The sequence below is a fragment of the Gopherus flavomarginatus genome, chromosome 4 (genome assembly GCF_025201925.1).
Source record: "Gopherus flavomarginatus isolate rGopFla2 chromosome 4, rGopFla2.mat.asm, whole genome shotgun sequence".
Classification (NCBI taxonomy): domain Eukaryota; kingdom Metazoa; phylum Chordata; order Testudines; family Testudinidae; genus Gopherus; species Gopherus flavomarginatus.
Genome location: NC_066620.1, coordinates 171,862,566 through 171,888,702, shown reverse-complemented (window position 1 = coordinate 171,888,702; position 26,137 = coordinate 171,862,566). Strand labels below are relative to the sequence as shown.

General features: G+C 45.8%; 1 protein-coding gene across 1 annotated transcript in view; it reads left to right on the top strand.

Annotated features, from left to right (window-relative positions):
* LRRC1 (leucine rich repeat containing 1) overlaps positions 1 to 26,137 on the top strand; it is a 150,773-nt gene that overhangs the window by 69,325 nt on the left and 55,311 nt on the right. Inside the window, exons 3-4 of the mRNA XM_050950799.1 lie at positions 12,167 to 12,245; positions 17,419 to 17,508. Of these exons, the coding sequence (XP_050806756.1) occupies positions 12,167 to 12,245; positions 17,419 to 17,508 (169 nt within the window). The remainder of the gene's footprint in view (positions 1 to 12,166; positions 12,246 to 17,418; positions 17,509 to 26,137) is intronic.

Genomic DNA, 26,137 nt, shown 5'->3' with positions numbered 1-26,137 from the left:
ATATGTTGTGACAAAGTCAGGCAGGACGGCTGCAGGAGGGTCTGGGAAAACAGGTATATTAGCCCTAGAATGCTAAAGGCCCTTTTTCCTACAAGCGGGGAAGGGGTTACTTCTGGTCAATTAGGGACACCTGAGTCCAATTAAGGGCTGCCAGAAACCTGTTAAAACCGCTCCCTGGGGGCAGGACAAACTGTTGCAAAGCTGGCAGCAGCAGGAAGATACACTTCTCCAGTGTGTGAGACTGCGCTCCTCCCCATAGGGGAGATGCCCAAACCCAGTGCCTGTTTAGGGGAAGGACTGACACCTGTCCCGGTGAGGCGAGGGGGGGGGCAGGGAAAGGTATTCCCCTTTTGTTTTAGTGTGTGTTAGACTTGTTTCCCTTTGTTTAGCGGAGGAGGACTCTTCAGGCCTGCCCCGAGGCCTACCGGGAAGGCTCTGAGAAACAACCGCGAAGAGGGAAGATACACACTCCAGAGTGGGGCTGATTTACCCCAGGCCCTGTCCCTGCCAGAGGAGGGAGTGCTAAGTCTGGCAAGGCAGAAAGGGTGCCTTGCCACAATGTCCTGTTTCTATATGCCTCCTCCAAAGCTATCCAGACCAGATTGAAAATAGTTCCTCCTTTGATTTTGGAGAAGAGGGAAATATAGGTACTAACTGTGTTTGGGCTGCACCGAGACAGGATTCTAGGTGCTCATTACTTTTTAAACTGTTGTTCCTATCACTGTAGCATTTGTCTTGAGATAGATATTATTATATAGTGTCGACCATGTGCTTTGGTGTTATACAAAGAGAAGATGAGGTCCCTGCTTTGAGGAGCTAAAATCTAATGCTAACTGAAGCATAGGTCAGACATGTCAAAATAAAGCCCAAACACTCAATGAAGTGCAGGGGCAAATACGGTTGTGTTCTCCCCATCGATTGGACAACTGTCTTGTAAGGGGGCAGTGTGACGAAGTGGGAATGTTCTTAATGTTTTCTCTGAATGCTGTGCGGCTGCCTCACTTTCCCCTATGCACTTCTTAAGTATCTAGGTGGTGGGATAAGGAGGTGTGATTGTTGCTGAGCCTTAGAGGGCTGGGGAGCGATGCTGTCTGCACAGAGAATGGCCGACACCCTGTCTCCTGGCAACTGATGGCCTGGGCCTCTCCCCTGCAAGGTGCCAACTGAAGGTGTTGGAGAACAAAGAGATCAGGTGACCTTCTGGCCTGGGAAAGAGACAAAGCCCGGCGGAGATGGAGCTGGAGAGTTTCAGTTTGGAGTTGGCTGGGGACGTGGAGTGAGTGCAGACCTGAGTGTCTGTCTCACTGCCCCCCAAAATGGACCCGGCTGAGGGGTCCTGTTCTCTATACCTACAAGCTCTATTTTAGACAGTGTTCCTGTTGTCTAATAAACCTCTGTTTTACTGGCTGGCTAAGAGTCACGTCTGACTGCGAAGTTAGGGTGCAGGACCCTCTGGTTTCCCCAGGACCCCGCCTGGGTGGACTCACTGTGAGAAGCGCATGAAGGGGCAGAGGATGCTGAATGCTCTAAAGTGTGACCCAGGAAGGTGAAGCTAAATGAGCTGCTTGCACTGAAGACAATCCGTTCACAGAGAGGAGACTTCACCAGAGTCCTGAGTGGCTTTGTAGGGAGCAGTTCCAGCGCATTGCCCGTGACAGGCAGGAAGGAGTGAACTGTGAGCAGACCCATGGGTCAACCATCCTGTATGCTGGCCAGCAAAAAGGACTATGCTATAGCAAAGGGCTATGGCAAATTACATGGGAACCAGAACATGCACTGTGTTGCTAACTCTGAATGCCAGCTGGTGCCTTCTTTCTACCCCTGTACTGTGCCCAGTTTAGTCCTTTATGAACAATATTCAAATGGGGGAATGAGATGAAAGCTGTCTAATTCAAAAGTCAAACTTGGCACCTGTATTTCTGTGCAGGGATGGGTAGAGTCTTGCATTTCCCTTTGTACAGGGCATCTTAACATGGCTAATTGTAAACTTGTGGGCTACAAAGCTTGCCATTCCTGTGATAGGTGAATTTAACCGAAGGTGGACACAGCAGATGCCTCTTCTGTCTAGGAGAGATCCATAGACTGCAGTGGTCTCCAAACTGGTAGGGGACGACATGAGGGAACGCTCGGGGGGGGGGGGGGGGGCAAGTGTGGTGGGGCCCTGGCCAGCCCTCATGGGGCACGAGGAGGAAGTGCCAGCCTGCTCCTGGCCCTGGCTCCGCTCTCAGCCGCTGGCCCCTGGCTCCTGGCCCCTAGCCCGGCTGTGGCTCCGGCCCCAGCCTCAGTCCCCTTACCCCTGTCTGTGCATCCCCCATCTTCTGGGAGCCACAGCCCTGCTACTGGCCCCAGCTCCTGACTGCTGCTCCCGGGAGTGGGAGGGCAGACAGGGAGACACAATGTGAAAAGTTGGGGGACCACTGATATACTGGATAAATTCTCAATGTGCTGGTCTTTCTCTTTGAGGATGCACAAGGGGTCCATGTGTCCTGCAAATCTATGAAGATCTTTTCATACCCTGAGGAAAGAAGTATCAGAACCCAGCTGCCAGGCAAACAGACTTCTTTATGTGCCTACTCTAACAGATACAACACTTAAAACCAGCATAGAGAAAAGATCCAGTGCTGACAGCAGCACTGGCACAAAAAACATTGTACCAGATGTCAGTACCAGAGCTGTTACTGTTTTTGCTTCAGGCCCAGAGCGAGACTTCCCCAAACACAGAAGCAGATATTCTAGATTGAGCTAAGGGCCTGCCCACCCATGACAGACTGCATAAGGCCTCAGGAGAGAACCACTGACCTCATGTGTGACATTGAGGGCTTGTGGCATAGAGAAAAAAATTTATCCGGTGCCAACCCTGGTATTGGTGGCACAACCTTTGGCATTGATGCCTACAGCTGAACAAAGGCCACCTGATGTGCCCCCAGAAGAACCAAGCATGTCCTCAGTCCTTGTATAGAGAGCTCTGTAAGCCCCGGCACTGCTCTTATAGATTTACTCCTTCACTAGAGCGCATCACTGGAATCCTCTCCTCTGAGATCTATGGGTGACACCACTGAAAGACCACTTGACAGACCCTACAGGGTTCAGCTACCGTGACATCAGGATTGACATTGAACTGGCCAATATCAGATGAGCCAGCCACATCCATAGGACATGCCGCTGTGGCCCTATTGAACATATTGGGGTCCAACCTCCATGTGCTTCTAAGAGCCAATGTCTACCACACTCCAGAACGAGAAAGAGATCACTGTTCTCAGTGGCATCCATGGTTAGCTCACTGAAACCGAGGCAGGGGGAGAGGAGGGAACCAGGAAGGAGGAGGCCTCGGACCAGAGCAACGCCTCCACTCTACTTTACCAGTTAAAGGACTTTTCATCCTTGTCAGCTGATGAAGTGGTAGCCTCAGTGCTGGCTTACTTCAGGAATTCCTTATGAGAGTTGTAGAGACTCTAGTAATAGATACATCTGTCATACAAGAAAAAAAAAATCAACAGTTCAACATATTGACAACTTCTGTCCTGGTTAGGATTGCCATCCATATAAATGAGGGATAGACCCTGCTATGGGTGGCAAAATATCAAGCCCATTTGGCCAACTATGATTCTTTGACCTGGGTAGAGCAATGTCCTCTTTATCAAAATTTCCACCATAGGACAGGGAAAAGCTCAAAGAAATAATCATAGATGACCAATTGCTGGCCAGATGGGCCTATAGGTGGGCATTGGCTGTATTTGTGGCCACAGCGGTGACTGTGTGCGGAGTGTCGTGGCTTCAAGGACTGGGCATTAGCAGGGACGCATATAAGCCACGATCGAGGACCTGTCATTTGAAGCCATGGAACCATTTAGTGAGCAGACAGACAATGCCGTGCACTCCTTTAAAAAGACTCTAATTCCACTTGGAGATCCACATCTCAGCCCTGTTTTGCAAGCCATACAGTCATCAACCCCAGATGAGAGAGTGCCATTTTAACACACCAGACAACCTGATTACCGTGGCCCCGTTGAACCCAGGTTTCTTCTTGGTGCCAGCCTTCCTTTTCCCCTGCATCTGTGGGGCATCAGCTAATGTTAACAGGATTTTTGGGAGCCACAACAGAGCCAGCCCAGAGGGCATAATCTTTTCCCTGGGCATAATCTGTGGTTACATCAGATGGGTGCTAGAGATGATTGGCCATGGCTAGTCCATCCAGTTCCACTTTTAACCCTCTAGTCCCCCCCTTCCTTGGCCCTCTTAAGGGACATTTCTTACAAGAGACTGTTTCGAGCAGAAGTGGTCTCATTGCTTTGTCTAGGACCCATAGAGGAGATTCCACAAGAGTTCAGGGAAAGAGGCTTCTATTCTCAGTATTTCCTTCTTATGAAGAAGAAAGGAGGTCTTCGTCCTGTGCTATAGCTGAAGAAACTCAACAAATACAAATGCTGCCTCAGGATCAGGATGGTAAATCTTGCTTCCATCCTTTCATTTGTTCACGCTCATGACTGGTTCATGGCTCTCAACTGCAAGATGCATATTTCCCTATAGTGAAGTCCACAGGAAGTACCTCACAGTTAGTGTGTCCTAACCATTGCCAATAAAGGATATTGTCCTTCAAACTCTCAGCAACAGTTTTTCACAAGATGCCTGACAGTGGTCACAGCACATTTAAGGAGAAAGGGAATCCACATTTACTCTTATCTACATGAATGGCTGATCAGAGGCAGATCCCGGGAGGAAACTGCAGCAGCTCAGCAGTATGTTCCTCTCCCTGTTCTCCCAACTAGTACTCTGGGTAAACTATAAGAAATCATGCCATCATAGTCCTATGATGGCATAGGAGCCATGATTGATTCTGGTGACCAGAGTTTTTCTCTCAGAGGTCAAGTTCCATTTTCTCCAGAGGATGACAGACCACCTTCAGTCAAATCTGTTTGCTGTGCATACGTTTCTGGAGCTTCTAGGCCACATGTTGGCTTATCTGATTTCATTTGCAGCCCTTGCAGCTGAAGTCTATGTACGCCCTATCCAGACATCACGTGAGCAAGAGTCATGCTCCTGTCCCAAATTCAATGAGAACTCGCTTGGTGGTTGGATTCAGAGGACATGAAAAGTGTTCTCTTGTGCCCCCTTCCTGACAACACTAGTGAGAGACTCCTCTAAGGTAGGATGGGGTACCCACCTAAATCATCCACAGATGCAAATAACTTGATCTCAGGACAATTTGAAACTGCATACAGAAGTCCTGGAGCTCAGTGCCATCTGTTTGGCTTGTGTAGTGGTCCTGCCTGTTTTGCAGAAATCCACTATGCAGATCTTGACAAACAAGATGTAATGAACTGGGAAATATCTGTGTTTTTTTTTATAAATCTGGTGCATGCATCTGTTTCTCCATGATGGGTTACTTGCTCTAGACTGAGAGTAAAAGGGGTTGTTATTGCAACCAAGCAGGAAAGGTAAAACAGGCCTATATAAGGAGCGTCCTAACAATCAAGCATAATAGCCAGGTTTAAAACTGTGAAGAGACGACTCCTTGGCCCCAACTTGTTGACATAACTGGTTTGCCAAGGCAGAGAGAGAGAGAGAGAGATCAAAGGGAACACTAAGGGCACGGCTGCGCTAGGGAGATTACAGCGGCATCAATGCAGACTCTCTGTGTAGCCACCTTAAGCTAGGGTGACCAAACAGCAAGTGTGAAAAATCCAGATGGGGGTGAGGGATAATAGGAGCCTAAATAAGAAAAAGACCCCAAAAAGGGGACTGTCCCTATAAAATCAGGACATCTGGTCACTGTACTCTTAGCCGATGGAAGAAAGCTCTTCCGCCAGCTTAACTACTCCAGCCTCTGCGAACAGCAGAAGCTGTATCATCGGGAGAAGCTCTCCCACCGACATAGCACTGTCCCTACTGGTGCTTATGTTGGAGTAACTTTTGTTACTGACCTCTGAGCGAAACAAGTTATGCTGACACAAGCTGTGGTCTCAATACAGGGTAAATGTATTAGGACCCTGGGCCTAGGAAAAAAAAAAAGAGTGGGTTTGGATGAGCCAAGGATGGTTGCCCAGGGAGTGTTAGTTAAAGTTGACATGCTACAGAGCGAACACACAGACAGTGCCTGCTGCAAGCAGGATTGTCTGTTTCTCTCAGAATGCCTGGGGAGAATGCTAGCCGCAGAGGAACTTAGAAAAGCTGCAAGGAAAAATTAAGGTGACGGTAAGATCCAAACACATAGAACACTTAATGTTTATATCCTTTACCCTGTATGCTCTGCATCTTTGGGGGAATGAATATAATGCATTGTTTTTGTTCTGTAGAGATGCTGTTTTTCGAGTCACTGGAATGTTTAATCATTTTGCTGTTACAGGTCCCCATAGGGAAAGGGCTCACAGGTACCAAATGCAGTTGGGCCTGTAGGATTCCCACTTTTGGAAAATGGGTAATGCAGGCCAGAGATCAAGTGTATGTCACTGCTGCAAACAAAGGTGTGATTTTTTAAAATCTAGCTAGCGCAGCTGAAAACAGCAATGAAGATGCAGCGGTGTGGGCTTTAAGCGCTCACCCAAAACCCTGAGTATGTACTTGTGATGCTAGCTCGCACTGGGGTCTGTGCTGCCACATCTGGACTGCTATTTTTAGCCATGTTAGCTAGCTTAAAGCTAGTGTGGCTATGTCTACTTGAGCTGCAATCACGCCTTCGATTGCAGTGTATACATCCCTCCAGTCTGAGTGATTGGCCAATGGCCCAGAGTAAGATGCAGGAAGTTAGGCCTGTCTCTTAAGTGGGAGGAGTGCACTTAAGGGGGAGACCATTTGCCCTGTAATTGTGACACAGCACTTCCCTGATGCACTACGTAAACAAGGAAGGAGGCTTTCGGTCATCCCATCTCTATCAGGAAATGTCATAAACAGATAGTTAAGGGTTAATGTCTCTTTTACCTGTAAAGGGTTAAGAAGCTCAGTAAACCTGGCTGACACCTGAGCAGAGGACCAATAGGGGGACAAGATACTTACAAATCTTGGTGGAGGGAATTCTTTTGTTTGTGCTCTTTATTTTGGGAGTTGTTCGCTCTTGGGACTAAGAGGGACCAGACATCAATCCAGGCTCTCCAAATCTTTCTAAACCAGTGTCTCATGTTTCAAAATTGTAAGTAACAGCCAGGCAAGGCGGATTAGTTTTATTTTTGTTTTCTCAACTTGTAAATGTCCTTTTTTGCTGAGAGGATTTTACCCCTGTTTGCTGTAACTTTGAACCTAAGGCTGGAGGGGGTTCCTCTGGGCTATACGAATTTGATTATCCTGTAAAGAATTTTCCATCCTGATTTTACAGAGATGATTTTTACTTTTCTTCTTCGGTTAAAAGCTTTCTTTTTAAGAACCTGATTGATTTTTCCTTGTTTTAAGACCCAAGGGGATTGGATCTGGACTCACCAGGGACTGGTGGGAGAAAGGAGGGGGGATGGTTAATTTCTCCTTGTTTTAAGATCCAAGGGGTTTGGATCTGTGTTCACCAGGGAAATGGTGAAGTCCCTCAAGGCCACCCAGGGAGGGGAGAGTTTTGGAGGGACAGGAAATGCTCCAGACACTGACTTCTGGATGGTGGCAGTGTACCAGATCTAAGCTAGTAATTAAGCTTAGAAGTGTCCATGCAGGTCCCCACATTTGTACCCTAAAGTTCAGAGTGGGGAAGGAACCTTGACAGGAAACGATCAGGATGTGGACATGGTGCCATTATTGCAGAGTAATCCCACTTGCTGTGTACCTTCTAGAAGCCAGCAGTGACTTGGAAGACTTCTTAAACGGACACGTAGTAACCAGTCTTGAGTGGTTGCTGCAGAATCCATCATGGACCTGATATTTCACCAATACTGCACTTGAAATACGCTGGACTGGCATTTGATTTGTTGAAGTCCATCTTGCAGCAGTATCGGTGTTGCTCTCTGATACAGTCATTCTCTTTTCTCATCTGATATCAGAAGTCTCAAGGGCCTCCTACCTACGTACCTGCCTGCTAGAAATACTACTCCGGTGTGGCATCTCAACATTGTCCTCCTAAAGCTCACAGAGCCTATTTCAAACTGCCCTTGAATTGTTCGATTCATCATCTTACACTCAAGACAGTTTTTTTCTAGTTGCTATTGCTTCCAGCATGGAGGGTCAGCAAGCTACAAGCCCTTACAACTGGATCTCTTCAGGGGCAAGAAGGTACAAAGGTAACACCTACAGCTCCACCCTAAAGCGGTCTTGAAATTTCACCTTAATCAGTCTATTAACTTACTGCTTGTCTTTCCAAAACCACACGTGATGCCAGGGGAGAAGCTGCTTACTTTGGAAGTTTCAAGAGCCTTGCTTTATTATCTTGACAGGGCTGAGCATTTTAGATTATCGCCCCACTTCTGTGGCTATATCTGGCCTGTCAAAGGGCCAAGCTATGCTTTTGTAAAAGATATGCTCTAGGACTTCTTTCGGTGAAGTTCTATGGCCTGAGTTGTACAGGAGGTCAGAGTAGTTGATCACAATGGTGCCGTCTGGCCTTGGAATCTGTGAACCACAGGGAGTCTCTAAGATCATAATGTCTTTCCATCTGTTGTCAATTAGCTTTGAGCCTCTCTCCGAATGTCAAGTCGCCCTCCACCAGGGCTCAGGCATTAACAGAAATACCGGTATAGCTTCTATCAAGGTAAGTAAATAGATGTAGCTACATGACCAGTGTCCACACTGCTGCGCACACTGCTTTAAGCTTCTTTGCCTTTGAAGCTGTGTCCACACTGTACAGTGCTATGTTGATCAAAGCATGTTGCACTGTGAATAGGCATCTCAGGACACTAAGTGCTACTTCTAGGTAACTTTCGCAGCGGGATATTTCCTGGATATGCAAAGAATCATGATTAGTGCTCAGATTCCTGTGATCTCAGTAATCTTTTAGTGCTCATTTGCCTCTCACTGACAGCAGTTTAAAAATGAAAGAAATGCAGAGGAACACTTTGATCCTTTTATATATATATATTATTTATATCAGTAAGATGATCTTGTCTTGTAGGTGTACTTGGTGTAAGGTATAAGTTGGTGTGCTTTTTGTAGTTTTGTGAGGAAACAAACAAACCAGGGAAACACTTCTACATAATCTCCTCATTGAGCATCTAAACTTAGTTGAGCACTGCTTCTGCACATGGTCTTGCTTGCACTTGCTTCAGTTCTGCACTTGGAGGTCATTCAAAATAAACGTTTTCCCACAGGCTTCACAATATAGTTGTGGGAAAGCTTATTTGTAGGGGAGGGAGGAAGCCCTGCTATACCTAAATCAGGTTCTAGAGTTGAAACTCTACAGTTAATGGATCAGATTGGAACACACTTTCCAAATTCATTTTTTAAACTAAATATACATCCCACCACACACACACAATAGGCTCTACAGTCCTGCTGGCCAGTAAAGTCCAGGGGACTATTTGTGTGAGTAATTGTATCGGATCACTGCCTGACTACATTTCCTGTGTGCTTAGAATTGGAGGAATATATTTAACAAACTTAAACAGGGGATATATGGTCTGGGAAAAATGTGAGGAGGATGGAAGGGAACTGAAAAGAAAATCTATAACTGGGAAATTGCTATTACTTTTTTGAGATTTACCTTGGTTTCTTCTGCCTGGAGAGAATTTAGATATATAGTTCTAGTATACTTTATGCTTGTTTTTAATGCGTAATATTCCTGTGAAGGTTCTGGAGGAATTGAGAAAGTAGATAACTACCTTTTTGTTGTCGTCGTCGTCGTTATTGATTTGACCAATATGAGACCAAAACACAAAATAAATCAAAACCTGGTAGATTTAAAACACTAGATCAAACTAATTACATTATTGTCCCTGGCACACTCCTCTAACCAGAGCTTCTCATTTCATTGTCCTTGGTATGAGTGTTTTGCCTCTTGTTAAAATGGTTGAACTAAGTGTTCCAAGGATGAAGCTGTGGCATCTACATTTTAAGATAAGTTTAATAGAAGTAGCAAAGAATTAGGGTTGCTCTAGAGATAAACCTTCTGAAAGTGGTTTCTACTACCTAGTGTATCTAAACAATTTATAAATGAAAGGGGGGCTCTTCTTTAAAAGAGGATGCTTGAAAGAAGTGATGTATGTACAAAGGTTTAATTGCCGTTAATATTTAAACATGCTGTTTTCCACTATGCTTATCTGTATCCAAGTATTAGTATAAGTTTTATTCCTTTCAAAATAAATGATGGGATCACATCTGAAACTTTTAAAGCAAATACATCCTATTAGTGTGGGCGATATTCTTCTTGGAATTTGATGCAAGAACTTAAGAGTCCTTAACACAGGTTGCTCATGAAAATAGCATTGAGGCATGAAACCTGGCAAGCAACTTTTTAAAGCTCTGCTCATGTACTGTACGGTAATTGAAACTTCATGTTTATGTACAAATATCTGATTGTCTTCACTTGTATCAAACCAGACCTCGGACTTGTCTACTCTTACCACCATTTTCACATCTGCTTAGTAAAGGTGCTACCTATGCTGAAAGGAGAGCTTCTCCCGTCAGTATAGATACTCCACCTCCTCAACTGGCAGTAGCTATCTACACTGGGGTTAGGTCAGTATAACTGTGTCGCTCACGGATGTGGATTTTCCACACCCTTGAGTGATGTAGTTATGCTGACATAAATTCCTAATGTAGACCAAGCCTGAGTAACAGTATTTTACATTTATTTGAGACCTAGATTCGAGAGAGTACTACTTGAAGGAAGTGGTTTCCAAATTTTTTTTCTGGTGACCTAGTTGAAGAAAATTGTTGATGCCTGCGACACAACGGAGCTGGGGATGAAGTGTTTTGGGGTGTGGAGGGGACCAGGGCTGGGACAGAGGGTTGGGGTGAGGGCTGCAGGGTGGGGCTGGGAATGAGGGGTTCAGGGTGTGGGAGGGGGCTCTGGCCTGGGGCAGGGGGTTGGGGTGCGGCAGGGGGTCAGGGATCAGGGCTAGGGGTGCAGGTTTTGGGGTGAGGCTGTGGATGAGGGATTTGGAGTGCAGAAGGGGGCTCTGGGTTTGGGGACGCTCAGGGCTGGGCAGGGGTCAAGGCTCTGGGCTGGGGGTGCAGCTTCTGGGGTGCGGCTGGAGATGAGGGTTTTGGGGTACAGGATGGGGGCTCTGGGTTTGGGGAGGCTCAGGGCTGTGGCAAGGGATTGGGGACGGGCTTACCTTTAGTGGCTCCTGGTCAGCAGTGCAGCTGGTGTGCAGAGGCAGGCTTCCTGCCTCTCCTGGCACCGCAGACCACACTGTGGCCCAGAAGCAGCTAGCAGCAGGTCTGGCTCCTAGATGGAGGCATGCAAGCAGTTCTGTGCAGCTCTTGTCTGCAGGCACACCCTCTTATCCCCCCCCCCCCCGGCCCCCCCAGCTGCCATTGGCTGGTTCCTGGCCAGTGGGAGTGCGGAGCCAGTGCTCGGGGTGGGGGCAGCACGCAAAGCTCCGTGACTACCCTCCCGCCTAGGAGACAGATCTGCTGCTGGCCTTTTCTGGGTTGCAGCGCGGGGTTGGAACAGGTAGGGATTAGAGTGCTGACCTGAACAGGTGCTGACCAGAGCCGCCACTGCAACCCAGTCCCTTCCATTCCATGACCCAGTTCTGGGTCGTGACCCACAGTTTGAAAACCATTGCGATAAGGTGTGAGGTTTTAGTGTAGTAGGAGGGGATGGTACTGTGTATATTTGGGCAGATATATTTACTCTTTTCTATTCCACCCTCACACCCTACCAACACACCCTCTAAAAAAGTGCCTGGCTTTATATTGATCCAAATTGTCAGAGGGCTGGATTAGATGGATTAATGTAGAACTATGTTCTTAAAGTGGCTGAATTTGGCTTTTGCTAAACTGAGGGATTGAATTCCAGAGAATCTTCTGCCAACTGACAGTCCTCATTAGGACAAGTGAGTGTTCCAGGTGCTTTGAGCGGAGCATGTGAGATAAACAGTCTCTAAAATGTCTGGGTCCCAATTAATTTTGGGCTCTCTAAATGTTTAACTAACACCTTGAATTGTATAGTCTTGCATTTAATAAGTCACAACACACACCAAGATAATTTCCTTGATTTGAAATGACCAGATACATTATGTAATGCGGTGACCATTTCCAAATAAAAGGTCTTCTACAGCACAATTGTTAACAGTGCATTTGTTTGTGTCTGCAGAAATTCCTGAAATTCCAGAAAGCATCTCCTTTTGCAAAACACTACAAGTAGCAGACTTCAGTGGGAACCCTCTGACCAGGTAACACTCCCCTTTATGCTAAGTGCTTCCCAGGCCAGCACTACAACCTTGTTTAACTTGCTCAATTCTTAAAGCAAATATAGTATGTGTCACGCAGGGTCTATTTTTTCCACAGGGCGGTAGCCAGAGATCAGAGTTACAGGAACAAGTGCACCCTTCCTTCCCAGGGGGTTGATGATTACAGGCTACTCAGAACAAATGTGAATTTAGTCAGTACTTAAGAACGCAAGTCCAAATGATAAAAAGCCCCGGAATTTTTCAAGCAGGGCCAGCAGTATAAACCAGCAAAGCTATGGTGCTGTATTTTCCACTGTCATCTGTTTCTTCCATCTCTAGCCTTTTTCTATAGGTGGGATTTAGCAGTCAGTGACCAGCAAACCAGTGTAGGTGCACTGGCATAGTTTGACTGTTTTAAAATTACGGTTAACTCAACAGGTGCAAGTAATGGCTCTCCTTGAAATGCCTGAGGCTTGTACCTGTGCTGTGTCCCTATCCACTGAATTAGGGCTAATCCAACATACTTACACAGTGCCATGTGGCCAAATTGTATTCCAGCTGGTGATGGCTGCTGCTTCTCTAATATTCATGTTTCCCCTCTCTGTGCAATTGCATGGTTGCAGTGAAAGCAGTTCATAGTGGTAATGGTCATCTCAAGCTGCTCCTTCCTGTCTTGGCCTAGGAAAGAGTAATAGTTGATGGTAGGTCTTCCTCTCATGTTCTGTACAGCACCAAATAAATCGTAAATGATCATTGTAAGAAAGTGTCCTTTAGATGTTGCTTGATTGGCTCAGTTTGGCAGGATTCACTTGATTGCTGTGACTCTGATTCAGCCTAACTAATTAGTGTTGTTTCCCCCACCCCCACCACTCCACATAGCAAAGGAGAAGAACAGGCTCTTGGGAAATCAAGGTGGTTGATAGAGAAATCAAATAGGGGCAAATGAATGATAGGGACTCTGTGCAGGAGCAGCTAGGAGAAGCGGGGCTCAGCTCAGCCTTCGAGTTCTGAGTTTCTACCAGGTGCTGCAGTGGCTGCTATATCTTCCTTTAGAATCATAGAAGATTAGGCTTGGAAGAGACCTCAGGAGGTCATCCAGTCCAATCCCCTGCTCAAAGCAGGACCAACACCAGCTAAATCATCCTTTGCCCTGGCTGGTTACATCTAGCAAGAAGCGGGTAAAAGGAAAGCTTCTAATGCATTGTGACTGATTCTAGAGGTTTAGAAATAGAGAGGGGATCTGCATAAGTGATCCTTCCCTGATGGAACAGAGTAGCATATTTGTCATGTAGAAAGGTCACCAATCCAACATTGCGTAGACATAGGGCCTTTTGTCAGTAGCTGTCCCTCTTCCTAGCCTGGAATATTTAGGCTAGTGTTGTCTAACATGATGGGACTATAACATAGCCTAGGCCATAGCATTCTCTAACTAAGTAATAGTTGTCGAGTCCACGCTAACAGTAAAAGTGTTGTTAAAACGTGGATGCCACAACTGTGTTATGGCTTGTTACACTTGTGCTGTTAGGCCCTGTGCTGCTCATTCTAGCAAATAATTAGTTTTCTGATTCTTCTATATTTGATGTAACAATGTTTAAAAGGGTTGGATTACTCATAGTCTGAATCCTTCCCTATTCCCTAAACTGTAGAGAAAGTCACAAGGTGTTAGAAAATAGCAATAAGCTTCTCGTTGCTGGGGTTTAAAATGAGGAGCAACATACAGCACACTTCTCGATGAAGGAAAACAGTTGTACTGGGGGCAGGGAGCCACTTGAAATGATTTACTGAAAATAAATATGTACTGGTCTTTGTCTAATATACATTATATTGCATTCAAAACAACTATATGAAAAGAACTGTAAGGTTTCAAAATCCAGGGTTCAAAAGCTGGAAAATGTCACAATTAAGGTTGCTTGGTACAATTTTGATTCTGTCTCCTTGTGCGCACACATTATGTGATATAACTGAAGGTTATCATGCTACTTTTCCACAGAACCCCTACCTTTTTCAGTGCACCAGACGGATGGTGGTCACGGAATGAGCAGCTGTTCAATATTTTGCTTTTTTCTCATTGTTCAACATTGTGCAGTAAATAAGACTAGAGGCCACACGTTGAAGTCCTGCTCTGAAGACAAAATTACTAACTTCCTTGTGGGTTTTAGTATGATGATCATCACTATAGAATCTGAGTGCTTTAGAATTTACCTTCACAAAACCCTGGTGAGGTGATGATATTTTCCATAGATTACAGAAGGCAAATGCGACACCGAGAGACTAAAGTAAAAACTGTCGTCTTATCTTAGATGCCCAAATTGAGATGCCTTGGAATTGGTCACAGCTCTTATTGATGTCAGTTACAGCTATGAGTGCTCAGCACTTCTGCATATTAGATTCCAAGGTATCAAATTGGGTATCCAGAAGCTGAAGAACACACAACCAAAATGTTCATGTTTGGCCACTGAGTTCCTTGCTGAGCATCACATAGGAACTCTGCCCAGGAGAACTGGATTCTATCCCTGCCTCTGCCAGTGTTCAGTTGCCTTAACCACGAGACCACCCTCTGTCTTCTTGCAATTCCCTGCCTCATTAACTACTCACCTTCCAACTTCTGCAACAAATGAGAGAGAGGTCCTACAGACAACAGCCTCTTTCACTATACAGTCCTGATTAATCCCTAGCGCACAGCTCATCCTGTGCACTGAATGAGGAAGGGAATGTGGAAAATATAGTATGTGATTATGTAATTAAAGACTGTATCCTAATGTGTACACAAAAGGGGTCGAGTTAAGGTTGCATAGGCAATCTTCTAACTTTTGAATGCTTGACTGTTTGTAGCTTTCTATGTGTAAAAAAACAAACAAGATATTCAATCACATGGAACCATGTTGACACTCACATGGGTCATTAGCAAGGTAACAACATTTTAGAACCATTGCAAAGACTTGGGAATCTTGGGTTTCAATCTGGAATTTTGCGGAGAGTGTGTTCTGATGGTCTTTCTGCCCTGTCTCCTTCCATCTGGCCAGTCCTGGTCTACTCCTTTCATCCCTTCTGAGATCAGATTTTTGTCCGTTCTGCATTCAGGTCAAGTGGCTTCTTCCATAGTACTGCTTGGGATCCAGCAAGCAGGAGCATTGAGAGAACAGGAAAAAGTTTCCTTGCATTTCTGGTCTGATGCCATAACAGCATAGGAGGCTGGAGCAGCTATTACAGGGAAAGTTCTGCTCAGCCCCCACAGCCAGGAGCTGAGCATACTCAGCACATAGGGAATCTTTGGAGGATCATAGAAGATTAGAGTTGCAAGAGACCTCAAGAGGTCATCTAGTTCAGTCCCCTACTCAAAGCAGGACCAACCTCAACTAAATCAGGATTTAACTGCCAAACTTAAAAATTCTCTACTGAATGTGTGTGAAGTGAGATTTTGCGAATTTGGGTGTGTTTTCAAGAGAACAAAAAAAAATATTTATGTCCCTGACATAAAGGCAACCCCTGTACTGCATTTGAAGTCCCTGCTCCTAAGCATCAGTGCTGATTCTTCTCAAAAGTGTTGAATAACTTGTTTAACATGGCAAAAATGTGTGTTTTCCCTAATCTTGTTTTTGGAAATGGCTGAACCATTTTTGCTGAAACTTCTCAAAAATATTCAGCTTGATCAATATGCCTGGCATGAAAAATTTCAGTCCAAAGGGTTAGTTTGGCAAAGTTAGAAGCAACTGAAAACAATGTCTTTATAATGGAAGTGTTGGGTAACCTTATGCAGTGTTACCAGCTCCATCTATCTAATATAGTAGCATGAACATTTGTGCAATCTGTTCACGCAGATTTGTGTATTCCAGTAATCTCCTCCTTCCGTGTAGTAAATGTTAGTCAAAGATATTTCCAACTGATGACCTTCTATTGTTCCAATTAGTTGCCTCGTTGTTGAGGCTCCTGATGAACCTCATTAAATACTCAAGCAAGAAACAATACCCTTGCAGAATAGTCATTATTGGTTCCTGTGGTTACTCTGCAGTTGTCCCAGGGTCAGAGGCATGCACAATGCGAGACAAGCAGAGGCATGCTGCTTCCCCCGCCCCCAAATAATCTGCGGGGGCACAGAATTCCTCTGACCACAGGGCTGAGGCGGGGACACAGAATTTGTCTGGCCCCGGGGGCCAGAAGCCCCTCCAAAAACAGTCAAATTTAAATTCCTACACATGCCTCTCTCCAGTGTATTACTTAACCACTCAAACTCCATCATAGTATTATCTAATGCTTTTTCTGGGTCAATTTTTTCTTGTTCTATTTGTATTTCCAGTATTTATAACGCTAGCCGATGTAGTAATCTTCAGTTTTAAAAGTTGCTGTCAACCCATTTTTTTTCTATCAGATTTTTATTTATTTAGATTTATACAGAAAAAAGGGCCTATGTCAGGCTAGGCATTTTGACTAGCTTTTAAAAAAGGTAAATTCTACTAGATAAATAAGCCTGCAGTTTAATTGCAGCCTTCCAACAATTAGAAACCAAAAAAATCAATTGACATTTGAAAATGCCCCGATGTCCCCAGTCTTCTGAATCTGTGGAAAGAACTGGTTCTTGCTGCATGTCCTAAAGATAGCTCATGTTATCAAATCTTATCTGATCACTAGGCCAAAAGGTCTCTCTCCCTGTTCCACATTAGGTCACCTTTTCCTTAGCATGATCCATCTCTCACATAGCTGGGATCAAGCCCCCTGATATTTAGCAATATAAGATGGCTAGAATGGCTGCGCAATGTGTTCCAGGCTCTAGATGTCTTCAACAAATAGTTAAAAATACAAAAATGGCTGCTCTATAACCTAATATTGAAATAGGTGGCATGAAAAAATAAGCCAAATTTCTCATGCTTCCCAAACAATAACTCTTCCCTCACAGCATATGCTGCTTCGACAGCTTTTGACTATATCTTTTGTGGTGTTCTTCTTATATGGGATATGCATTGCCTTTATACATACAAACAAGTAGAAAATTAAACCCAATAGGTTTATTTTTAACTTTTTTCTTTTTCTAGTGCCTTTCTCCTTGTCTTAGTACTATTTTTGTTTTTATAGAAGAGCCACATAATAGCCTTTCCCACCAAATATATATGATCTGACTATGCCAATATGAATAGTTATTGTAGTACAAGTGCTTGATTTATCTGAATTAATATTTCCATAGGTTGCCTGAAAGCTTTCCTGAATTACAGAATCTGACGTGTCTTTCTGTAAATGACATCTCACTGCAGGCACTACCTGAAAACATTGGGAAGTAAGTTTTTTTTGTTGGTTTTTTTTCCTTCAATCAAGATATATTTAATTTGTTTTCACTGACTTAAAGGTATATGCAAAAATGCAAAGATTAAATTTATAAGTATATTACACAAATTAGTAATTGTCAGGGTATTGCATTTTCTTAGTCTGTTTAAAAACCTTCTTTTGTGTTCCTGTTGGTCACTCACTGAGGTAACTGCACTGAACTTGGGCTGTATGTGCATATGTCTAGTCTTTGGGAGGTATAAATCTAGGGAGTTGGAAGAAGCTGCATAAACTAAAGGATGAAAGACTAAAAGGATGTTACCAGTTTGAGAATTGCACCTCTGTTCAAACTCGTTACGTACGATTCTTTGTCATGCTGAGAGCCACAGATCTATTAGAATGGAGACTTCAGCCTTGTTGCAGCTCACAGAGAGACCCAGACCTGACAGCAGGAGAATGCCTCACCCGCTGGAGTTCTATGTTCTTCCGCCGTGGCTGGTGGCTCTGACAGAGCTTTTCTGAGGGGGAAACTTCAAACTTCTGTTTCAGATTTCCGACCACTAATCTGGCTTAGTCTTTGTCCAGTTCCCAGCAGTGTGCCAGTGCTGCATTTGCCTTTTGGGGAGATTTCCCCTCAGCTTTTCCTCCCTCTCTGAGATACTTGAGCAGCTGGTGCCTTGCAGGCTTCAGGGAGAGTGCTGTGCCAAGAAGAAAGAGGCAGAAGGAAAGGTCTGTTTTTCCTGTATGTCTCCTTATTTGAGGGTGTCTCATTGGGGAGCGTAGCTGGCTCTGAGGGTAGAGTGCAGTTCATCTCTTCAGTCTAGTCCAGGTGGGATTGATTCTGCCACCACCCCCTTGGGCTGGAAATGATCCAGACAGTATTGGAATGGCAGGCTTCAGGGGCACATGGCTCTTCCCACATGATAGGAAGAGGTAGAGCTTGTGCGGAGTCCATTCTTCAACCAAGCTACCTTCCCTGAGAGATGCAGAAAGGGCCCCTGTTGAGGAGACCAAACAATAAGCCCAGCCTCTTTAAGGGCGGGGAGATTGTAGCCACTTGAAGTATTTTTGGAACCCTGAGCACAATTTTAGCTCCTCCCTCTTAACACAGGAATGCAGGATCACACGGACAAACTTCCCAAGGGGATAAAAATACAAATGAATAAATGTTATGGTTTTGTTTCTTTCCTCACCCTCAGGGCGAGGTGAGTAGACCAACACAGAAAAGGCCAAAGCGGAGAGCAGTGCTGATTACTCTGGGTGTGTGCACTCACAACAAAGTAATTCTTCTGTAGGGAAGGAAGGCCAGCTTCTGAACGGGAGTTAGGGATCGAGTACTTTTGAAAGATGATGGGCTTCTTCAGTGGGAGTACAAAGTACTGTGAAACTATGTTTAGGAAATCTGTGACCAGCCTAGACACGCTATTGCTATTTGTGTCTCCTTCCCTATGAGGATACCATATTACAGACATAGGGATTTCCTGTCACAGCTTCCTCATCTTTTAGGTATCAGGTTGTCATCCTCTGCTGCTACTATGGGTCTCCAGACCCTAAAGTTTAGATTGTTGCCACCTGCTGCTGCAAGTTGCCATGCTTAGCCGCCACCTCCTTCCTTAACAGCTATCTGTGGAATGACAAGAGGAAGAGCAGCCAGGTATGGAAGAACAAGTTGGCAGTAGAGGGTCATTTAGCGTGTCTGTGATGGATCGCCCCCCTTTGAATGGCACCTGATGTGCTGAGATACCACTGAGCCTGCCTGTTATGCTGACCTGGGCACCCTTTTTACCTGTCTTGCTGAACCAAGCTATTAAGCTTCCTCCAGCACACACACAGGCAGGGCCACACCCAACTGCAGAATGAAACAGACACTGAGATCAGCTCTGGGAAGGCTCAGCTTAAGAGACTTGCCCAGCACTTGGGTGTCCACCTCCCTTGGGGTGCAGCCCAAAGGTATATTACAAAATCCGCCTCCTCTCTGTGTGGAGAAAGGTATGCACAGCCTCTTAACCCCATGGGTACAATTCATAATTGAGGGGGGGTATGTTATAAACAAGAAATAAGTTTATTAACTACAAAAGGTGAATATAAGGGATGACAGAACAAAACAGATTATGAGAAAATTAACCAAAGTATGCAAGCTAAGCTCAATATACTTAAGAAACCGGTTACAAAATGTAATTTCTTTTTCGAGTGATTGCTCATGTGTATTCCACAATAGATGTGCGTGCTCGCTGCATGCACCAGTGTCAGCAGCTTTCCCCCAGCAGTACCCATAGGGGAGTGCCCCTAGCAATCCTTGGAGTGGTGAGTCCTTGGTGCGGTAGAAGAGGCGCTGCGTGCTCCCCCCACCCTCCGTTCCTCGGTGAGGAGCTCCACCTCCCCATACAGGATGTGAGATGGGCTCTGGCCTTTTACCTGTTCATCGCCTCGGCCGAGCGCATGAAAGGTCGGCCGATCTCTACTCGGAGCTCTGCAACCGGATCACATTGTGCATCCATACCTGTTATGACCTGGCGGGAATCCCCCCCGGCTTCAATTGTGAGGGCACACTTGACTAGGGTGCATGCCTCGTCAGCTGTCTTTTTGACCCATGTCCCCATCCAGGGCTTTTGCAGGGCTCCCACGTGGTCTTCAGTTCACACTTTCACCTCTCATTATGCAGTCGTCTCCCAAACAAGGGAGGATGCCAGGTTCAGCAGGGCTGTGTTCCGTCCTGAGAATCTGTGAACTCCTACCCACCTCCAACAGATATAGCTTGGAATCACCTACTGTGGAATACACATGAGCAATCACTCGAAGAAGAAAAGACAGTTACCTTTTCTGTAACTGATGTTCTTCGAGATTTGATGCTCATGTCTATTCCACATCCCAGCTTCCTTCCCCTCTGTCAGTTGTCTGGCAAGAAGGAACTGAGGGAGGGGGGAGCGCCCCTTATACCGCACCATGGAGGCGCCACTCCAGGGCTTGCTAGGGGCGCTCCCCTACGGGTACTGCTAGGGGAAAAACTTTAGACACGGGTGCACATTGTGGAATAAACATGAGTAACACATCTCAAACACCAGTTACGGAAAAGGTAACTGTCCTTTCTTACCCTAAATGTTGTTGTTTTAGGATTTTAGGTAGGTTGCAAAGTTTCTGTGGTTCAGAGTTCCAGTTATATTTCTTTTCAGACTGGACTCTTGTCTCAGTCTGGACTCCCCCCTTGCCTTCCCTTCAGGTGGCTTTAGCAGTCTTTCTTCTTGGGCAGACAGATCATGGGGAGAAGGAGTCCCGTTTGCCTCCTTCCCCACCCTTAAGTAGGACATAAGGCGAGAATCTTTTGTTTCCCAAACTTGACCCCCTCCCTTTGCTTCTAGTGGAAAGTTACAAGAAGTCCCAGATAATGTTTAGTATCAGGTGACAAGACCACCTGACCTAGTAGTGTCACAGTTATGTCTCTGGATGCTTCCCAAGAGGGAGAGCGATTCAAATTCAGTTTTTTCTCTACTTCCACACCACTAATCGCACTCCCTCCTGGGAAGCATCCAGGGACATAACTGTGACACTACTAGGTCACAGTTCAATATGACAGGTATCTTCATGGTTTTGTTATTCCTTCCTGATGATGCTTCAAATTTGATGGCCTGTTGTCTGATGGGTGTCTTCCCAATACACACCCTGTTGTAATGATTGCATAGTCCATATTTCTAACTTCTGGTACAGAAATGATACATGCATACAAGTTGGATAATCACATTCAGTAAATTATAACCTTTCCAATGATACCTTACAAGACCCATCTTGCATAAAGTACATCTCAGTTATGTCATATCCATAACAGAAGCATATTTCCATAAAGAATATAGAGTGCAATGTCACACCGCCATTTATTACTTTCTGGTCTCCTGGCCTCCATTTTATAAGAGCATGATATTCTTTTAGTGTGCACCAGACTAATTCAACCTGCTGTCACTTCTGAAGTTAAACATAATTGTCTTTCATGGTGGTCAGGGACTCAGCATTTCAAACTGGGGAAGATTTTTTTTTACCTAATCGAGGGGTCTCTTCACTATAGAAGCCTTTTGTAGGCAGCCAAGTCTAAGCAGCTGTCACATCAGCCTCTTCTTGTGGGCATAAAAGCTCTCAGTTGGCATCAGTCAAAAAAAGAACTTCATACTTTTTAAATTTAGACACCTTCCTTATGCTTTTGCAAGCAATGCTAACTTGGATCATACCTCTCATACTGACCACTCCTCTTGACCTGAAATATTCCATACTGTAAGGTCTTCTTCCTGAATAGACAGTGGGGAAACAAATCTGTTTAATGTAGGCCTTTGTCATTGAGATCAGACACTTGGACAAGTCAGTTCTCTGCTCTGATCATGTAGTGGGAAAACTTGATGGAAAGCTAAGAGAGCACCAGAGTTGTTGGAAAAATAGACTTACAGTCCTGGCTCCTGCCAGACACTACTGCAAGGAATACAGATAACATGGCAAGCAGTCCCTGAAGTACAACAAGGGAGAGTTCTGTTTTGCAAAGGGTACCTGGAACAAATCTAGGCTGCTCTGGCAAGGTCAGTAGTTCCCCTCAGTTGCCTCAGAACAATCTGTTAGACTCCTGACTGGTACTGGGCTCTTTCATTTTGAGAATAAATGGCTGCCTATAACTTTCCTCAAAACAAAGTCACTGTATGTTGTCAAGAGGGGCTACTCCATGGAGCTGTGCTAGAATTGTAAACACAAGTTTGTCCCATTTCCAGTCTCTAGAAGTCTATAGGAATGCCAGAGCAGGAATGAAGTCCTACCTAATCTACTTCAGATTAGAGCAGTATCACCATTGTTCATCAAGGGCCGTTCCTCGTCCTGTTTCTAGCTTTAGAGAATTGGGAAGAAACAGACTGACCCCAGTTGGAACACCTGAAATTCCTAAAGAAGGCTCACATTCTCATGTTACCATTCCTCAGACAGCTCTCCAGCTTGGCATATGGATCGTGAACTATTTTCTTCAAAACTGATTTGTTACCCTTTGATGTGACAGATGCTTCCAAGGTCTCTTCCAAGATCATAAGAGTATTAATATTGGCTTTAAGGAAAAAGGGAGTTCACACCTGTCTGGTCCTGGAAAACGCTGCTCGTCTGGGCTCTGTTCAGAGAGTTGAGACAAACTGTAGTGATACGGCATCTGGAGTTATCATAACCCCAAATTGCAGACAGTGGGGAAGCTCACTGGCGGCGATTTCCTTCTAGAACTTGAAAATAAACAGATTAATACAACACATACACCTTTACATATACTCCTAAGTATATAACTAACAGACTTCTACATTTTAAGAACACTTTTTAACTACTGAATTCTGGGAAACTCTCATGGGAGAGTGCATCAGCTACTTTGTTAGAAGCTCCTGTGATGTGTTGAATTTCAAAATCAAAATCTTGGAGAGCTAAACTCCAACGAAGAAGTTTCTTGTTGTTCCCCTTGGCAGTATGAAGCCACTTTAGTGCAGCATGGTCAGTTTGTAGTTGGAACCGCCGTCCCCAAACATATGGGCGTAGCTTTTCCAGGGCGTACACAATGGCATAGCATTCCTTTTCACTGACTGACCAGTGACTTTCCCTCTCAGACAGTTTCTTGCTGAGAAACACGACAGGATGGAAGTTGTGATCTGTTGCTTCCTGCATGAGCACCGCTCCTATACCACGCTCAGATGCATCTGTGGTTACTAGGAATGGCTTGTCAAAATCCGGGGCCCTGAGCACAGGGTCAGACATGAGCGTCGCCTTAAGCTGGGTAAAGGCCTTTTGACACTCATCAGTCCACTTAACGGCATTTGGCTGGGTCTTTTTGGTCAGGTCGGTCAGTGGGGCAGCGATTTGGCTGTAGTGTGGTACAAATCGCCTGTAGTATCCGGCCAAGCCTAAGAAGGATTGGACCTGCTTCTTTGACTTTGGGACAGGCCACTTTTGGATAGCATCCACCTTGGCCTGTAGGGGGTTTATGGTTCCTCGACCCACCTGGTGCCCCAGGTAAGTCACTCTGTTTTGGCCTATTTGACACTTTTTGGCCTTAACAGTTAGTCCTGCCTGCCTGACGCGCTCAAAGACCTTTTCCAGGTGTAGTAGGTGTTCGGGCCAGGAGTCTGAAAAAATGGCCACATCATCGAGGTAGGCAACTGCAAATTCTCCCAGTCCAGCTAGTAGACCATCTACCAGCCTCTGGAAGGTGGCGGGTGCATTTCGAAGGCCGAAAGGAAGGACATTGAATTCATACACCCCCGCATGGGTGACGAATGCTGACCTCTCCTTGGCAGGTTCATCTAGCGGTACTTGCCAGTACCCCTTGGTTAAGTCTATTGTAGAGATGAACTGGGCACGTCCCAACTTCTCCAATAGCTCATCGGTACGTGGCATTGGATAGTTGTCCGGACGAGTTACAGCATTTAGCTTACGGTAGTCCACGCAAAAGCGTATTTCCCCATCTGGTTTGGGTACCAGAACCACTGGAGATGCCCATGCACTAGTAGATGAGCGGATTATACCCATCTGTAGCATGTTCTGGATCTCCCGTTCTATAGCAGCTTGGGCATGAGGAGACACTCGGTAGGGTGGGGTTCTGATTGGGTGAGCATTACCTGTATTAATGGAGTGGTATGCCCGTTCAGTCCGTCCTGGGGTGGCTGAGAACAATGGGGCGAAGCTAGTGCACAGCTCCTTGATTTGTTGCCGCTGCAGACGTTCCAGGGTGGTTGAGAGGTTCACCTCTTCCACGCCACCGTCTTTTTTCCCGTCGTAGTAGACACCGTCAGGCCACTCAGCATCATCTCCCTGGACTGTAAACTGACAAACCTGTAAGTCTCTGGAATAGAAAGGCTTGAGAGAATTAACATGGTACACTTTAGGCTTTAGTGAGGAATTGGGAAATGCTATGAGGTAGTTTACAGCTCCCAGGCGCTCTTGGACCGTGAATGGCCCTTCCCATGATGCTTCCATCTTATGGGCCTGTTGCGCCTTCAAGACCATAACCTGGTCTCCTACCTTGAAGGACCGATCTCTGGCATGTCTGTCATACCAGGCCTTTTGCTCTTCTTGAGCATCCTTTAGGTTCTCTCTAGCAAGGGCTAAAGAGTGTCGGAGGGTGCTTTGTAGGTTGCTTACAAAGTCCAGAATGTTAGTTCCTGGAGAAGGCGTAAACCCCTCCCATTGCTGCTTCACCAACTGTAATGGCCCCTTAACCTCGTGACCATACACAAGTTCAAATGGTGAAAACCCTAAACTGGGATGTGGTACAGCCCTGTAGGCAAACAGCAACTGCTGCAACACTAGGTCCCAATTATTGGAGAATTCGTTGATGAATTTTCGTATCATGGCCCCCAAAGTTCCATTGAACCTTTCAACCAGGCCATTGGTTTGATGGTGGTACGGGGTGGCAACCAAGTGATTCACCCCATGAGTTTCCCACAGTTTTTCCATGGTCCCTGCCAGGAAATTAGACCCTGAATCTGTAAGGATGTCGGAGGGCCAACCTACCCTGGCAAAGATGTCTGTTAAGGCCAGGCACACAGTGTTAGCCCGAGTGTTACCTAGAGCTACTGCTTCCGGCCATCGGGTAGCAAAGTCCACTAAAGTCAGTACGTACTGCTTTCCTCTGGGCGTCTTTTTTGGGAAAGGGCCCAGAATATCCACAGCTACTCGCTGAAATGGGACCTCAATTATGGGGAGTGGCTGGAGAGGGGCCTTGACCTGGTCTTGAGGCTTTCCCACTCTTTGGCATACCTCACAAGACCGGACATACTTGGCAACGTCCTTGCCCATCCCCTCCCAGTGGAAGGACTTCCCCAACCGGTCCTTGGTTCTGTTCACCCCAGCATGGCCACTGGGATGATCATGGGCTAAGCTTAAGAGCTTCTCCCGGTACTTAGTTGGAACCACCAACTGTTTTTGCGGCTGCCATTCTTCCCGGTGTCCACCAGAAAGAATTTCCTTGTATAAAAGTCCTTGGTCTATAACAAATCGGGATCGATTAGAAGAGCTGAGAGGCGGTGGGGTGCTCCGTGCCGCTGCCCAAGCTTTCTGAAGGCTGTCATCCGCTTCCTGCTCAGTCTGGAACTGTTCCCTTGAGGCTGGGGTCACCAGTTCTTCCTCAGACTGTGGACTTGGGCTTGGTCCCTCTGGAAGCGATGTAGGTGATGGGGTTGTTTCCGTTGCTGGTGAACCGCTTTCCGCTGGTGCACCTGAGGGTATTTCAGGCTCTGGCTGAGCCTTTTGGGTATGGCTGTCTGTTGCTTCTGCCAGTTTTGGCTCGCTGGCGCCCTCTGGCGTTGAGTTTGAAGATGGGTTTGCAATGGCTGGTGCTGGTTGCTGTTCCAGTTCCGGGCCTGGGACTGGAGGTGCTGTGGCTGTTTCAGTGGTAGGCATGGAATCCGGGTCCACTACCTCTGTCTGGGTCTCTGGTAACACAGACGGGGCCTCTGTGGACGGCTCAGGAACAGGAATGGGTCTGGAAGCTTGCCTGGTTTGGCTACGTGTAACCATTCCCACTCGCTTGGCCCGCTTCACCTGGTTGGCCAAGTCTTCCCCCAGTAGCATGGGGATAGGATAATTGTCATAGACTGCAAAAGTCCACATTCCTGACCAGCCTTTGTACTGGACAGGCAGTTGAGCTGTAG